General features: G+C 39.2%; 1 protein-coding gene across 19 annotated transcripts in view; it reads left to right on the forward strand.

The window, feature by feature from the left end:
- The window catches only part of RYR2 (ryanodine receptor 2), a 719,935-nt gene that overhangs the window by 442,393 nt on the left and 260,772 nt on the right, over nt 1-16,770 (forward strand). For all 19 annotated transcript variants that reach the window (XM_075126918.1, XM_075126917.1, XM_075126921.1 and 16 more), the window contains 9 exons: nt 85-245; nt 1,860-2,019; nt 2,290-2,376; nt 4,733-4,959; nt 7,277-8,078; nt 9,854-10,054; nt 11,102-11,207; nt 14,174-14,317; nt 15,042-15,315. In XM_075126918.1, the coding sequence (XP_074983019.1) occupies nt 85-245; nt 1,860-2,019; nt 2,290-2,376; nt 4,733-4,959; nt 7,277-8,078; nt 9,854-10,054; nt 11,102-11,207; nt 14,174-14,317; nt 15,042-15,315 (2,162 nt within the window). The remainder of the gene's footprint in view (nt 1-84; nt 246-1,859; nt 2,020-2,289; nt 2,377-4,732; nt 4,960-7,276; nt 8,079-9,853; nt 10,055-11,101; nt 11,208-14,173; nt 14,318-15,041; nt 15,316-16,770) is intronic.

A 16,770-nucleotide genomic window follows, 5' to 3' on the forward strand; every position in this document is an offset into this window, starting at 1 on the left:
TTTAAAACAACAAATTAATTCTGAATCAAAATTATAACATACACCAGATATTAACACCATGCGATATTGTTAATTTATTGACAGTACTATTACTCAGTGAGAATATTTCCTGGGCAAGAACCTGCTAATGTCTGGGTGGGCTGGATTACATCTGACTTCCATCAATATGACATGACCTTTGACTTGGACAGAGTACGCACCGTTACAGTGACACTAGGGGATGAAAAAGGAAAGGTTCATGAGAGGTTGGTTCCAATTATTTTTCTTTTTAATTGAATTGTTTTATACTTGGTATGTTTTTAAACATCTAGCACCTGGTATAAAATGGGAATTACAGAGGAGAATCAGGCTTGTAAATGTTGAGGGGTCAACCAATGAAATTAATAGGGAGCAGGAACAAATAAAAGGAAGTACTTTTTCGCACAATGCACAGTCAATCTGTGGAACTCATTGCCAGGGGATGCTGTGAAGGCCAAAAGTATAACTGGGTTCAAAAAAGAATTAGATAAATTCATGGAGGATAAGTCCATCAATGGCTATTAGCCAAGATGGTCAGAGATGCAACCCCATGCTCTGGATGTCTCTAGCCTGTGACTGCCAGAAGCTGAGAGTGGATGACAGGGGATGGGTCACTTGATGATTACCTGTTCTGGTCATTCCCTCTGAAGCACCTGGCATTGGCCATTGTCAAAAGACAGGATACTGGGCTAGAGCAGTGGTTCTCAAATGGGGTATGCAGAGGTCTTCCAGGGCATATATTAACTCATCTAGATATTTGCCTAGTATTACATTAAGTTACACAGAAAGCACTACTGAAGTCAGTACAGCTTAAAATTTCATACAATTACTTGTTAATACTGCGCTATGTACTGAAATGTAAGTACAACGTTTATATTCCAATTGATTTATTTTATAATTATATGATAAAAAGGAGAAAGTAAACAATTTTTCAGTAATAGTGTGCTGTGACCCTTCTGTATTTTTATGTCTGATTTTGTAAGCAAGTAGTTTTTAGGTGAGGGGAAACTTGGGGATACGCAAGACAAATCAGACTCCTGAAAGGGGTACAGTTGTCGGAAAAGGTTTAGAACCCCTGGATGGACCAATGATCTGACCCAGTATAGCTGCTGTTATGTTTTTGTTTGGAAACGTGAATTCAAGATCCATGGATGTAGTACCATGTTATTGAAAGTAAAATAACTGATGACAGGTAAAGGTGCAGTAAAGTTTCATCACTAATATAATTTACCTGTTTGTATCTCCACTGCAAAGAATACGTGAAATAATTGCCTGATCAAAATTATGTATATTGAAAAATAGAAGCAGTACCGCCTTTGTGTGCCATTTCAGTCATTCAGGCCCCGAGCCTGCAAAATCTTCAGTCTGCAAAGTCAAGTGAGAACAGTCTCTTGTTAGAATTGTGGTACGTCCTGCTTCTAGTCAGGCCAGAATTAGGCTGACTGTTCTTATGCTTTCACGGCATTTCTGCTTATGGTGCAGGTCAGAATCTGTAAGTTCAGGGATGCATAAAAATAAATGATTTAAAATGTTAACTCCTGGAATCTCTTTTGTCTGGTTCATGTAAAGGTTTGGGCTGGTTCTTGTTTTGTCAGAAATAATTCTTCCATCTTTACGGAACTTTGGAAAATCCATGGTGTGAAATTCTGGCTTCATTGCCATCGGTGGGAGTTTTGCTATGAATAAGGCCAGGATTTCAACCATGACGTTAATACAACATTCCAGTTTCAGCAGTAGCCTGATGGTTGCAACAGTGTAATTTAATTTGAATAAACAGACTACAACTCTACCTTCCCATACAAGCTCACCTGCTAGCCACAAATGTATCTCTTGAAATTCAGTATCAAACGCAGCAACTGCTATATGGTGTGCGCTGGAGAGAGCATGAGCCCTGGACAAGGACGCAACAACAATGGACTAGAGATTGGTTGCGTGGTCGATGCTGCCAGTGGTCTGCTAACCTTCACTGCTAATGGCAAGGAACTGAGCACCTATTATCAGGTATATATTTATTTGGTTTTGTCACCTCATCCAGATGAGAAAAGCTAGTAGATTGAATTTTACTAGCCTTATTTATTAATAGAAATGAAAGGAAAAGACATTGCCTCTGATGCGATTGTAATCTTCTCTCTCTTCTGAACCCCAATTATGATCTTCTAGAGTTTCACGAAGTAGTTTGTACCTACAAGCAGTTGACACAAGTGATAGGTTTCCTAGCATTGATGGTGTTTTCCTATCTTGTGTCACTGTGTATTTCTGTTTGTGATTTAGGTTGAACCAAGTACTAAGTTATTTCCTGCAGTATTTGCACAAGCTACAAGCCCCAATGTTTTCCAGTTTGAGTTGGGAAGGATAAAGGTAAATAAGACCACACTTATTCGTTTCTCTATAAGTTTAATTGTTATATCAGATAATATCCAGTTGTTGCTATTTTGTTGAATTCAGTATGTTCCCGGTGTTAGGGATATTTTTGTTTGTGCAATTGTTTAGTATGGCATTTTGTAAGGCACATATTTTGGTTCTTGCCTGCAAGTAGGCTTGGAAATTTGATCTTATGGCACAGAATAAAACAATTTTGTTAAGGTTGCATCTGAGAACTTAAATATTTCCAAACTGTAAATGCAATATTTATTTCTTATGCTTGTCACCCTTCATGCTGTATGTCATGCAATGAATAAAAATGACTAGATCAATTTTAAAGTATGCACTATTTATTCATTAGATCATATCATGTCTTCTCTGAAGCCATCACATCTATGGTATGAACATGTAAGGTAGTCACAGCTAAAATGAATGCGAACATTGTGGAGGAATCTCACCCTTTTGTGAAAAGATTCTAAAATCACACGTTCCTGCAGTGCGAATGTGTGAGGTACTATTCACATTGTGAAAGGGACTATATGCTCATTTTATCGGTCACTACTGCAAATTTAGTCAATTTCTATAACTCTCATATTTCACTCCCCGAGCCTGGTTATATTTTGTCATTCTGTAGCAAAGAACAATTACGATAGTTATATACAGATTTGTATCACAAAAGTTACTGTGTGTATTAGCTGAATTTAATGATTTGGGATATTTAGTGCTGGATTGAGGCCATGTCTACACTTACAAGCTTACAGTGGCACAGCTGTACCGATACAGCTGTGCCGCTGTAAGAGCGCTCGTGTAGATGCATTATGCTGATGGGAGGGAGCTCTCCCATCGACCTAATAAAACCAGCTCAACAATCTATGTCGGTGCAAGAGCATTTTTTCACACCCCAGAGCGACAAAAATTTTGCCAGCATAAGTGTTATTGTAGACATGGCCTGAGTCTCCAGGCTTACTGTGCAGCAGTGTGTTGCTGTGCCTTCTCAGGAGGAGCATCAGGAACAATTGTGGCTTCGAGAGGCACGATTCTTCTTCCATCTTTTCTCTTGTTGCAGGGAGTAATTTCATAAAATACCGTTGGCGATGTAGCATACTCCATATCTGTCCGCACAGCCAGCTACTCTAACTGTTGTAATGCTTGCTGTGCAAACTAAGGACTCATCCACTCCATGTCCATTCCCTTCCCATAGGCTTGTCGCTGGATGTATAGGTTGGGCAGCCCCTGCTATCTCTCCTGTCCCCTGCTCAGAGGCACGATCTGGGTATGTCCTTGGTGGCTGGACATGGACAGGGGGTAGTAGAGGCCTTACTGCCCTGTGTATCTATAGAGGACCAGAGCCGAATCTAGTCTTCAGTGCCTATTTTTCTGAAGCTCAAAATGCCTTTATTAAGACCTTGGTTTGGCTTTAACAATCAGCAACAAGTCTTGAGAAGTGATTTTTTGTAATAGAAGAGAGTGGCAAGCCTTCTGGAAAAGGGACTGCCACTTATGTGCTTTTACAGCCCAAGGGGGCCCTGATCCTAACTGAGACCTCTTGGTCCTATCGCAATATAAACAATCAGTATTGGTAGTATAAATAATATCAAAATGATAGAATTCAAATGTACACTTGTGTAGGTAAAAATGGTGAGAATTTTCATTTTTAAATATATCCAATGCACTGATGTCTGTTTTAGCTCAGAGTCAATTTATATGTATGGGATACTGTGTAGTCTCATGAAAAGGGTTGCAGCCCAGAAGAACTAACACAGACTTTTTAAGGTTCCATGGAAGCCTTTAAATCCTATTCTTCATGCTGAAATTAGCTTCTTCTGAATTAGGAGGAGAACATAATAACTTGTGATGGTGGAGATGGGGGTACAATTTTTGGTTTAAATACCAGGGCAAACCCTTACTCTTACAAATAGGGCCACGGGATCATTAATGTCCATACAGAAGAGATTGGGCTTCAGTTTTCAAGGATTCACCCAAACTGCTTGCTTCTAGCGAACTTGAATTGCACAGAACTTGAACTCTGTCTCAGAGGAATGAAAGACTGAGGTTTCAGCGGGCGTAAGGATTACTGGATTTCATATCTCTGGTTTCAGGGCAGCTAGATATTAAACCTCTATGACATCCCTTTAGGCAAGTTCTATTTAGTGTTTTATATTTTGCTTTGAGAACCACCAGTCCCCAGCCTGTTTTGGGAGCTGCATAAAATGCGACATTCCTACCATACTATGCTTGTTTCATTGCATTGATTTCATATCTGTTTGTAGCACATTTGTCTTGTGTATTATCATACACTGCATTGTCCTATAGTGATTATAAAGCTAACTGTCTCTTCTCTTGCTGTCTCCAGAATGTAATGCCATTGTCTGCTGGCTTGTTCAAAAGCGAGCATAAAAACCCAGTCCCTCAATGCCCTCCCCGTCTCCATGTCCAGTTTTTGACCCATGTGCTGTGGAGCAGAATGCCAAACCACTTTCTGAAGGTTGATATCTCACGGGTCAGTGAACGTCAAGGCTGGATGGTACAGTGCTTGGATCCTTTGCAGTTCATGTCTCTCCATATCCCAGAAGAAAACAGGTTGGCTTTGTTTGTATGTATAAACTGAATGAGAGTAGGTGTGGGTTTTATGAGGTCAGACAAGTAGCAAGAAAATAGTCTGCTAGACAGTCAGTTCCCTTTCTCTCTTGCATTTGTATAATATATATAAATACAAATAATATATTCTGACATAGAAAGGAATCCCTTCTTGTGGGCCCCAATTAAATTCAATTAGTGAATTATTAACTGGGTCACATAAATATAATCACTGGTTTTAATAAACTGTTTCTAGTCGTGTTCAACAACAAGAGATCTCTTGAATTAAAGACACGTTGCCAATTAGCATTTATGACAGATTTGGGTTTCTTCTCCTCAGGGAGAAGCACATGCTTCTGTGGACGCCAGAACTACATAGAGATGTAGACAAGGCATACCTGATTTTGTTTTGTATATTATTTTGCTGAGAGGGGAAATATGTACAAAGCTGCTGGTAAATTTTGAAACTAATCCTTACAAAACATTAGATAGGTCAGAAGGGAGGGAGCCTCAGTTGTAGCTTGTGTGTGTACAAAGTTTTTCAGTGCTTTTTTTTTTTTTGTAGTCTAGTAATTTATTTGGATTTTTGTGTTAGCAATAATCAAACAACTGATATGCTGTGTGCTTTAAGGCTCATCAAAACTCAATTTCGGTAGAACAAATGGACTGTTTTGATTATCTTCAGATATATTATCTTCAAACCTATGCATGAGATATGTGGAGAGTGAGAATTAGTGCATTGTGGTCCGTAGTGAAAAACCAAAATATCGTGTGCAGCTTGAGTATATTTGTTAAAAAATATTGTGGGGCAAATTCTGCTACTTCTCCCAGGGCTATGAAGGGCCTCAGGGGAAGTGGAACGGACTTGGTTCCACAGCACAGGAAGCAGGTCTGGAGCTGGTGTGGCTTAGCCACCCCCCGGTGTGCTGGAGAGGCTAGCTCAGATACCATAGAATCATAGACTATCAGGGTTGGAAGGGACCTCAGGAGGTCATCTAGTCCAACCCCCTGCTCAAAGCAGGACCGACCCCCAATTAAATCCTCCCAGCCAGGGCTTTGTCAAGCCTGACCTTAAAAACTTCTAAGTAAGGATATTCCACCACCTCCCTAGGCAACGCATTCCAGTGTTTCACCACTCTCCTAGTGTAAAAGTTTTTCCTAATATCCAACCTAAATCTCCCCCACTGCAACTTGAGACTATTACTCCTTGTTCTGTCATCTGCTACCACTGAGAACAGTCTAGAGCCCTTTGGAACCCCCTTTCAGGTAGTTGAAAGTACCAATCAAGTCTGAGGACAGGGGCATGCTGGCAGCAGAGCAGGGTGTCTCTTTTTGCCCCTGTGAAATCTCCCTGTGCATGCCTGACACTTTGGTCTTGGCACTGAGAGAAGGATTTAGCCCTAAAAGTGATTAGCTTGTATTATGATCTAATCTCACTTTTAAAAATGTACAGATGAGAGCAAGAGGTATTCATGAACTAGATTGTTTTGAAATCTCCATTGCTGTTGTGTTTCAAACCTGAAAGACTTTGCAGGACTGTTACTCAACTCCAATGCATATAGGTTTTATTTGCTTTTGTTTTAAAAAAAGGAAATTGAAAGCAAAAACTTACATTTATGTTATGAAAAACCCCAAAATTATTTTTTGTAAAAGTAAGCTTTTACAAAACTTGTGACCAATAGAAGCATGTCCATGATTTTATTAATGTTAAATTCTAAAGGAAACATTTAAATAAAACCTCAAAACAAGTGTAATACATCCCCCCCACAGTATTTGTGACCCAAATATTGCAGCATTGTGCTAATCTACAAGAACCTGAAAGTGAAATTGCCTAGAATATTACATTAATGATGATGAGAAACCAAAAGTGAAAGTGAGTAGTCTATTTTCGTTGTCCAGCCTGAAATGAAAACTAAATAAGTAGCATGAATAGTAAAAATTTAATTTGAATGTTGTCTTTATGTTCTCAATTATCTAATTTTTTTTTCAAATGTAAATCTAAAGGGAAATTTGTTTTAAATAATTCCACCTGATCCTGCTCCCACTGAAGACGATTGGAGTTTTTTGAAGTGATAGTTTTTATACAGTCTAAACAATTTCAAGGCTTGGCTCATGATTTTTAAGCCGTCTGTTGTCTATAAAATTGCAAATTTAAATACCTGAAAGTTAGGAAGTCAAAAATTCAAGGTCCAGAGCAATGGCTAATTTGCCCATATTGCACAATTGTAGAATTCTGAATAACTTTCTTGCTTTTTGAGTCCTATGTTCCTAGCTACTGCACTGATATGGAACTTCCTCTATTTTCCCTTCTTCTCTACAGGTCTATAGATATTTTAGAACTGACAGAACAGGAAGAATTGCTGAAATTTCACTATCATACCCTCCGATTGTATTCAGCTGTTTGTGCTCTAGGGAACAACCGGGTGGCACATGCTATGTGCAGCCATGTGGATGAATCTCAGCTTCTGTATGGCATTGAGAATAAGTATATGCCAGGCTTGCTTCGCACAGGCTATTATGACTTACTCATTGACATCCACCTCAACACCTATGCCACGGCCAGGTTAATGATGAATAATGAATTTATTGTTCCGATGACAGATGAGACCAAGAGCATTACTCTGTTCCCTGATGAGAACAAAAAACATGGCCTCCCTGGTATAGGACTCAGCACCTCACTACGACCTAGAATCCAGTTCTCGTCTCCCAGTTTTGTAAGCATTAGCAGCGAGTGCTATCAATTTAGCCCTGAATTTCCTCTGGATATCTTAAAGGCCAAAACTATAGAGATGCTGACTGAGGCTGTTCAAGAGGGCAACCTCCATGTCAGAGATCCAGTAGGGGGTACGACAGAGTTTCTATTTGTCCCTCTCATCAAGCTTTTTTACACTCTGCTAATCATGGGAGTCTTCCATAATGGGGATCTGAAACACATCTTGCAGCTGATTGAGCCCAGCGTTTTTAAGGAAGGCATGAGCCAGGAGGATGAGAGTGAAGTGCCAGAGAAGGAGTTGAGTACAGAGGAGCTAAAGCCAGAAAGAGGAGAGGAAGAAGTCAAAGGGGGGCAGGTGCTGACGGAAGGCCTTCTTCAAATGAAACTTCCTGAACCAGTAAAATTACAGGTAATGACTGAGACAGTATCAGTGGCTGTTTGTATATTTCAGACTTCCTTCTTCCTTTCATTCAAATATTTCAAGGAACACAGCAGTCTTGAAGCATATTTCAAGCCATGCACTCTTTATTGCAGGCACACGTGCATCTGTAGTGCATTTTTACATTGTGTTTTAAAAATATAATCGCTATTAATGATATAATTTTGCATTATCCCCTTTATTGCCCTATGATAACAGTAGCCTTGGTGGACGTTGTGAGACCTGTTTCGAACCAAATCTGACATAAATAAAACATAATTAGGTCGGAAATATCTTCTGAATTAAAAAAAAAAATTGTCGTTTTATAAATTTAGAAGCAGCGACTTATATATAATGTATTACATTTTCCCTTCAACTTTCTTTGGAGAATTGTGGCTATTAGTAGATAACCAAGTGAGAGCACCTTCTAAGAGCTATTTTCTTCCTGGCTGTTACATAGTTGAGCAGTGACTGAAAAGGGCTGGTCAAACAACAGAGCAGAGGGAAAAAAACAACCAACCAAATAACAACAACAACAAAAGGCTGAACCGGCACTGGCATAGTAGCAGACATAGTCATTCTGCCTCTGCATGCCCAGAAGCTGTGGGAGTCATTTTGTCAGTTTAGGCAGAAGGCCTCCCATTGTTGCACTGAAGCCGTGTGACTGTGCAATACCCCTTTCTATAAGGAATCTTAAATGGCACAATGTAGTTTCTAGGATGAAATTCACCCCTGAGCAGAGAGACAGACAAGGCCTAGGTACCACTTAAATCCCTGGAAGCCATCAAATTAGATTAATTGGGATAAAAGTGGTGCATAGGCTTTGTTCTGGGTGACCTCACCTTTAATGAATAAGAGATGGATGTGATTATTTTATAAAGAAAGATAAAGGAATTAATAGAATCTCCGGGTTGGAAGGGACCTCAGGAGTTCATCTAGTCCAACCCCCTGCTCAAAGCAGGACCAATCCCCACTTTTTGCCCCAGATCCCTAAATGGCCCCCTCAAGGATTGAACTCACAACCCTGGGTTTAGCAGGCCAATGCTCAAACCACTGAGCTATCTCCTTTGCACAGGTGCACACACTCTCCCAAAACAAAAAAACTAGAGGGCTGATGAAACATTTAACCAAATACATTCAGATACATTTCTGTTTTTTGTAAGTTGTACTCTCTCATTTGAGCTGCCCTGTGGTTATTAGTTGGGCCTAAGGGGGATATTTACTGGTAGTAAACTGTGGAGTTAAATTGCTAATAAAATGGTATTATTTTAGCCATCAGCCTAGCACCAACTGTTGTCATCTAGTCAGAATTAATTTCTAAAAGGAACTAATTTAATAGGACATTCTGCAGCTTCCATGTACAAATGCAAAAGATGATCCACTGGAAATAGAGACTAAGAGCACTAAGGGCCCAAACAGCCATTTAGTGCATGGCAGGCCGGTGCACTGTAGATTCACACCTCAGCTTGCTGTGCACTAAATTGCTATATAGACAAGGTCTAAATCTATATTATTATCTTTTCACTCTAGCACAATTCCCATGTCCTTGTATATGTTTCTGAGGCAGATAGATCTCCTGCAGATGGCAATTTATAAGCCCCAATACTAACTCAAGCATGGCTGTATCGCAGCTTACTGTCAATTCATCTGATAACAGGTTCTGCCTTATCACTTGAAGTCTACAGTACCCACACTCAGTTATATGTTAACAGAATATTTTAAAAGTTTGTCTACTTTTTGTTGCCCTCTTTCTGATATTTTCTCAGATGTGTTACCTACTCCAGTACCTCTGTGACTGCCAGATACGTCACCGGATAGAAGCCATTGTAGCATTTTCTGATGATTTTGTGTTTAAGCTTCAAGAGAATCAGCGATTCCGATACAATGAAGTTATGCAGGCCTTAAACATGTCTGCCGCACTGACAGCAAGAAAAACAAGAGAGTTTCGGTCTCCACCTCAAGAGCAGGTACCACTTAAAATGGGCAGTTATTCTTTTTTCCAGACTGTGAGCGTGGCAGAAAAGCCAAAGCAGGGAAGTAGGATCCCAGCCCAGTCAGAGTGCTGTGTCCTAACATTCAAATTTTCATTCGGTTCTCACCCTTTTCTATGCTGGTAAATCAAGTATTGAAACATACATGATGTACAACTTCAGTGCAGTCAAGGATAGGTCATGTTTAACATTGTCAGTCAGCCGGTTGTGGTGAGCCCTAAGGTCCACACTAGGGCTAATCATGACATGACACCACGGGATGTTAGTCTTTATCTACACTGAGTAATATGTTGTGTTCATTCATATGTATTAGCGTTGTCTAGTGCTGTGTAATTTCCCAGTGTAGACAAGCTTTTAGAGTACAGCCTTGTCATGCTCTTCTGTCTATGTATACAATGGCATTATAGGAAAGTAGACAGTTCTCAGATGAGGTTCTGCAGTAATAATAAAACTTAGCATAGACATACATTTCTGGATTTCAGAATGCTTTACAAACATTCATTTATTAAACTTTACAACACCCTTTTAAACCTATTTTAAACGTAGAGAAACTGATATTCAGAGAGATTAAGTGATTTGACCAAGGTGACGCAGCTAATTAGTGGCAGAGTTGGAAACGGAACCCAGGAGTCCTGATCCTATCCTGTGCTCTAGCCGCCAGTTCACACTGATGCTCATTTTATTACTTTTTTTACCTACTCTACTTAAATGCCTGATTTTTTTCCTCTTCAGAAATCATAGTTCCTCTGGTATTTGTGTAGTTCAGTTTACCTAAAAGATTTCTATAATAGAAAAAATGTTTTAAAATTTGTTATCTGCACATATTTATGGAGATAATGTGCAAAAAGAAATGCAGTATTTGCGTATTAACTGTAAACCTTGTGGATACTTTATTGGTCTTCTAAGTACATATTTGGATTCCAGGCATCCTTGGCTTTCCGTATTCCCTTCTAGCCTACTGCAAAGTGTTCAAAAAGATGCTCCCAAAGCTTTAAACTTTCTTTTGTATTCTTTCTTTTTAAGATTAACATGCTTCTGAATTTTAAGGATGATAAAAGTGATTGTCCTTGCTCTGAAGAAATTAGAGATCAACTCTTGGAGTTCCATGAGGACTTAATGACACATTGTGGTAAACCCTATTTTGGAATGTTCTTGTCTCTGAAACTGTATTAGCCAGATTCAATAACTTCAGCAAAACCAAGCTACCCATTAAATTATGTCAGCAACAGGTAGCTAAATAATACACAAGGGGGTGTGGATTCCTCAGTCATTATAATACAAGTGCACCCTCTCATCTGATCAGAATAGAAGAAAACACGTTACATTTTAGTCGACAAGAGGAAATTTCATTCCTCCCACACAAGCTCCAAATAAATGGAACTTGTGTGGTACTCCTCAGAGGTTAGTGAATGAAATCTAGCTCCTGTGGGTATTGGGAAGCTCTATAGCTCTTCAGTAATAATCTGGGGCTAGAATAGCAGCTGTTGCTCCTCTTTTCCCCCAGTACCATAGGTAAACTGCTCCCATTCACCAATAGGTGAATTTCACTCTATCAAAATAACTGTGGTCCTATTAACCACAATAACAGCTGTTCCAGTTCTCCAAAGGCAAATGAAAATGAAAAATGAACATGCTAAAAAAACATTATAGTTCACTTACTAAAAACTTTGAGGCTGGGGGTTTTGTTGAAGACAGACAGAGAAAATGGTGCTTAAGCTCAGTCCAAATATTTTTGTTACAATAATTACATGAAATGCAACAGTCTCTTTAGTGTCGAAATGTTGACCATTGTAAGAAAATAAAGTAAATGCCAAGAAACCAAAACAAAATAATTTTTCAAATGTTAAACACGCATCTGTGGACACTGCAGATCCAGTGAAGAGGTTCCTTCCATTTAAATTTTGCTTCAGTCTCCTAGAGACTGATAAGACAAAGCTGTGGTTAATCACCACTTCTCTATTTAAAGTTATTCATGCCGCCTTCTTCTGTAAATCACCTGTAGAAAACAGGAAAAATTAGCTGCTCAGTTTGTAAAAGGAGCCAGCAGTTGACAAGCAGCAGAGGGAGGTGGCAGTTGAGCTGCTTCACATTTAAATTCTCCCTCCTCCCCTCCCGCATGGAGAAAGCTGCAGCTGAGTCATGTGATTATTATTTTTTTCCTAACTCAGGCCCTGATCCTGGAAGGGACTCTGCTACTCAGGCCTTCATACTTGTCTAGAACCCAATTGATTTTTTTGCCTTGAGTTTCTTCCAGGATTGGGTCTTTAACAGGAGGGACCTTCAAGGACTCTTGTTGTTGTTATGACATTTCAAATTAAATATTCCAATTTTAAATGGAAAAGAAAAGCTACAAAAAACCGAAAGACCTAGACAGAAGCCAATGAGAAGAGGGATTATAGTAGGGCAGAGTACATAGATTTATGTAGTCAAGAGGAAACAAACACAGATTATGCAACTCTTGGTTGTAGATAACTGGCTACTGATGACTGTCAACCAGTCATAATTTGGGAATTCATATGTTGTGTATTGGTTAAGAAATAATCATTCTGATATTCTGCAAATCAGACACATGGAACTGGCATTTTTTTTTTTGCATCAATAACTGTAGGAGTGTTTCTGTACTCTAACTGGATTAGATAATTCAGTTACATTATTGTTAATTACTTAAATTAAAAGGAATTTCCACCAATCAGATTGCAATTTCCTTACAAACCAGTTTATAATTCTTAAAATATGTGATTATTGATGACTAGGGCTCCATGTCTGTCCGTGACTTTCCGTGGCCTCCGTGACTTCTGCAGCAGCCAGTGTGGCTGACCCCAGGGCTGCCAAAGGAGCTGGCCCAGAGGCCAGCTGCCCAGACAGCCCCATGGATAGATGCACCGGCCGCTGCTCGGTGGCCCCCGGCAGCTGGCCCGGGGGACCTCCCGAGCATCGGCCGATATGGCTGGCCCCGGGGACCACCTGAGCAGTGGTCCGGGGGGCGGCCGAAGCAGCCGCTGCTCAGCAGTCCCCGGCAGCTGGTGCTGCTGGTCCCGTGGACATCTTGAGCAGCAGCCAGTGGGGCTGGCCCCAGGGGCCCCTCAGAGAAGCAGCCTCCCAGGGGCTCCCCAGAGCAGTAGCCCCCAGCTAAGATTTAGTCAGGGGTATTTATAGTACAAATCATGGACAGGTGACTTTTACTAAAAAATACCCATGTCTTAATTGTAGTCTTATCAATGACTTATGCATTAACATTTTCCTTAGGGTGAAAAGCAAGAAAACAGAGAATAGATCACATCCCACAAAGGGATTAATGGAAAAAAGGCAAATGTATTTTAAAAACAACCCAACTTCTTTATCAAAAATACCAAAGGAGCAAGCAGAATGATCTAATGTGAGGTAGAATCCTGCTGTAAAAGTGACCATCATATTTTTTAAAAGTTGAATAATTCTGAATTTGAAAAAAAATACTGAATGTCATTTTTACTTTGAACTCATATAGTCATGACACTTTAATATTAGTTATCATCCTGGACCAAACCCTTAGGTTTCAGTTACATTATTTTAGATGAAACCATAAAAATGAAGAACAAATCTTGCATCAAATCAACATATTTTGCATTTTCACACCTTGTTTTTCCTTATAGCTGCCTATCACATGTGCCATGATATAATGAATGGAGTTACTTGCTCATACCTACTCATTGAAAAATGAATTAACAGCCATGCCAATGCCCTCATTTCTATAATTCCTTTCCACTGAGGATCTCAAAATACAAACCTCAGTCAAGCATCACTAAATCCCCTGGAATACAGGTATTATCCCATTTTGCAGATGGGGAAACTAAGGCACGCACAGGCTAAGAGACTGACCCACAGTCACACACTGACTAAATGACAGCAGCAGACAGGATTCCCAGCTCCCAGTCCTCTACTCTAACCTTTAAACTGGTATAACTTTTGAAGCAGTACTATATATGTATTTGTTTGTGGGACACTTAGCTAACAGAGCAGAACAAAATCAGTTTGGTATATTTTCACATTTGGACACTGAGCATAGCTGTCATCTATTCAACTGTATTTTTTTAGCGATTTAATATTTGTTGCTTTCAGGAATTGAATTAGATGAAGATGGAGCCCTGGATGGAAACAGTGATTTAACCATTAGAGGTCGCCTGATGTACCTAGTAGAAAAAGTCACATATTTAAAGAAGAAACAAAATGAGAAACCAGCTGATAATGATGCTAAGAAGCCCTGTAAGTAAAATTAAAGTCCAGTGTAGTCCTGCTCTGAAGGGGAAGGGGGTGGAAAGTTCTGGCATCTCCGTATATGTTATGTGTCATAGGAAGTTAGATTTTAAGGGAAGCTTCTGTGTGTACCTTTAAGCTTATGGCTCTGACTCAAAGCAGGCTTAACTGAAGTTTTCGGAGTGTACAATATTGGTTTTTCAATGGGATCTTTGCTTCAACCCAATTATTGTCTGAAATGTCAGCCAAAACACTTACTTTTTTTAAAATAAGATATGTATTGCTGTATCCTAAATTAATAGTCCAATACACAGGAGCTGACAATGGTGATACTACCATATAAATAATAATAAAAAAATAATAATAAAAACTCATGCTTTCAAAACTCATGGAAAAAGTATCTGGAAGTGGAGCTGGCCACTGCTGTAAAGTCACTCTCCAGTGAGGATCCAGTACATCTTCGTGCTCTTTTACACTGTCATATGTGGAAGTGATATCTATTATTTTAAAGCTAGCTTCTTGCAGCAAAATATTACTGCTTGTTTTCCCTATAATGGCATATTTTTCTCTTGACACAATGTATTACATTGTACCTCAGCCTGTTAAGAAAACAAAAATAATTTTTTTTCTTGATTGTGCTAATTCTAATATGCTGCATAATGCATTCAAAGAGACTGTTATTAGAAACATGAGAAATTAATTCTGATTTTTTTCATTCTTCATTCTTTTTTAGCCACTCTTCAGCAATTGATTTCAGAGACCATGGTACGCTGGGCTCAGGAGTCAATAATAGAGGATCCGGAGTTAGTGAGGGCCATGTTTGTATTGCTGCATCGCCAGTATGATGGTATCGGTGGTCTGGTTCGAAGCTTACCGAAGACCTACACCATAAATGGTGTATCAGTGGAAGATACAATCAACCTCTTGGCATCCCTGGGCCAGATCCGTTCCTTGCTTAGCGTCAGAATGGGCAAGGAGGAAGAGAAGCTTATGATTCGTGGATTAGGGTAAATCACTGGAGTACAGTAACATTTGATTGACAGATCTCTTACTTTCCAATTATTTGTCTCATTGTTATCACTTGGGTTAAGCATATTGTTTGACTGTAAATATGATTTCTGTGGTTTAAGGAGGCTAAAAGGGAAGTTTTGGGTTGAAATAGATAGGAGCTTCAGTAGTTCTAAGATCTAGGCTTTGAAGCATTGTTAACAAAGATGTCTTTTGAATAGTAGTAAACTGCACTATAAGGTCTTATCTTTTTGGAAAATTCATAGAAGGGAGAAGCAAAAGTGAAGAGCATTACAGTTCTACAGTAATATATCAGTCCTATTTGAAACACTGTAACTTCACTTTAAAGGATACAATCAGGTTCAGCATTTAGACCTTTCTATAAATTGAATGGATAGAGGCTGCATATTCATATAAGTAGCCCTGCCATCAGTAAAGATCACCCTGGGACTTTCAACACCAAAGCCAGAGGTTTCATCCACTTGAGTTTAAGGAGAATACATTTATTTGTGAGATGTTAATGGGCTTTGTCGTTGCTGGAACCAGCTACCAAAAGAGTGATGATTGCACTCAGACCAGTTTATTCCATAAATCTTCTAACTGCCAGCACAAATTCATGTTTCTGAGTTCACTAAAAGGGAAAAATTGGATTTTCCACTTCTGTTTTTTACTGTTGCTTGAGGCAGTGTTTTTTCTCCTCTTGAAGCAGCATAGCCCTGAATGCTATGTAACAGCCATTAGTTGTCTAGGAGAACAAGAAAGAAGTTTTTACCCAGCCTTAATCCCCACACCGATTCCTCTACCACTCCCGTAGCTTGCCCACTATTAGACCTTACACCTAGTAGAGCACACCTAGAATGCACATCCCTTTTTTATGTCCCCCTCATGTTGACTGTGGACCCAGAGCATTGTCAGTCCTGGTTAAATAACCCCAACTTTATGTATGAAGTTGCACCATTGTTTTGACACATTGGGAACATTTTAGTTCCTCAAAAATGCCTTTGGTGGTAACTAGTGAAATATATTTGACTTTTCAGTAGCAATTACACTATGTACACATCTCTTAACTCTGATTCTGCATGATGAGTTGAGCATGCTCTGTACCTCACAGGAAGTGCTGGTCAGCTTGCCTCTTACATTTTCTCTCTTTTTATGTGGATTCAAGCATTATATATTTGGTGACATTATTTTATTGCAATGTACTTTTATGAGCAGCAGTGAGATTCCCTCCAGAGTATGACAGTCAGTAGATAAGTATGGTCAAAAATGATCTTAAATTAATGAGATAGCATCTGTCTACTTGAATTAGAACTTCCCTACATTTTCTTCCATTTGTAATTCTGTGTAGGTCTAATTATACTTGCATTTCATTATTCATATATATTTAATCATTTAATTCTCAAAATGTAGTTAGTACTATTTTAATTATTTGAATTACCAAGTAAGCCACTAAA

The sequence above is a fragment of the Caretta caretta genome, chromosome 3, assembly GCF_965140235.1.
Source record: "Caretta caretta isolate rCarCar2 chromosome 3, rCarCar1.hap1, whole genome shotgun sequence".
NCBI classification, from domain to species: domain Eukaryota; kingdom Metazoa; phylum Chordata; order Testudines; family Cheloniidae; genus Caretta; species Caretta caretta.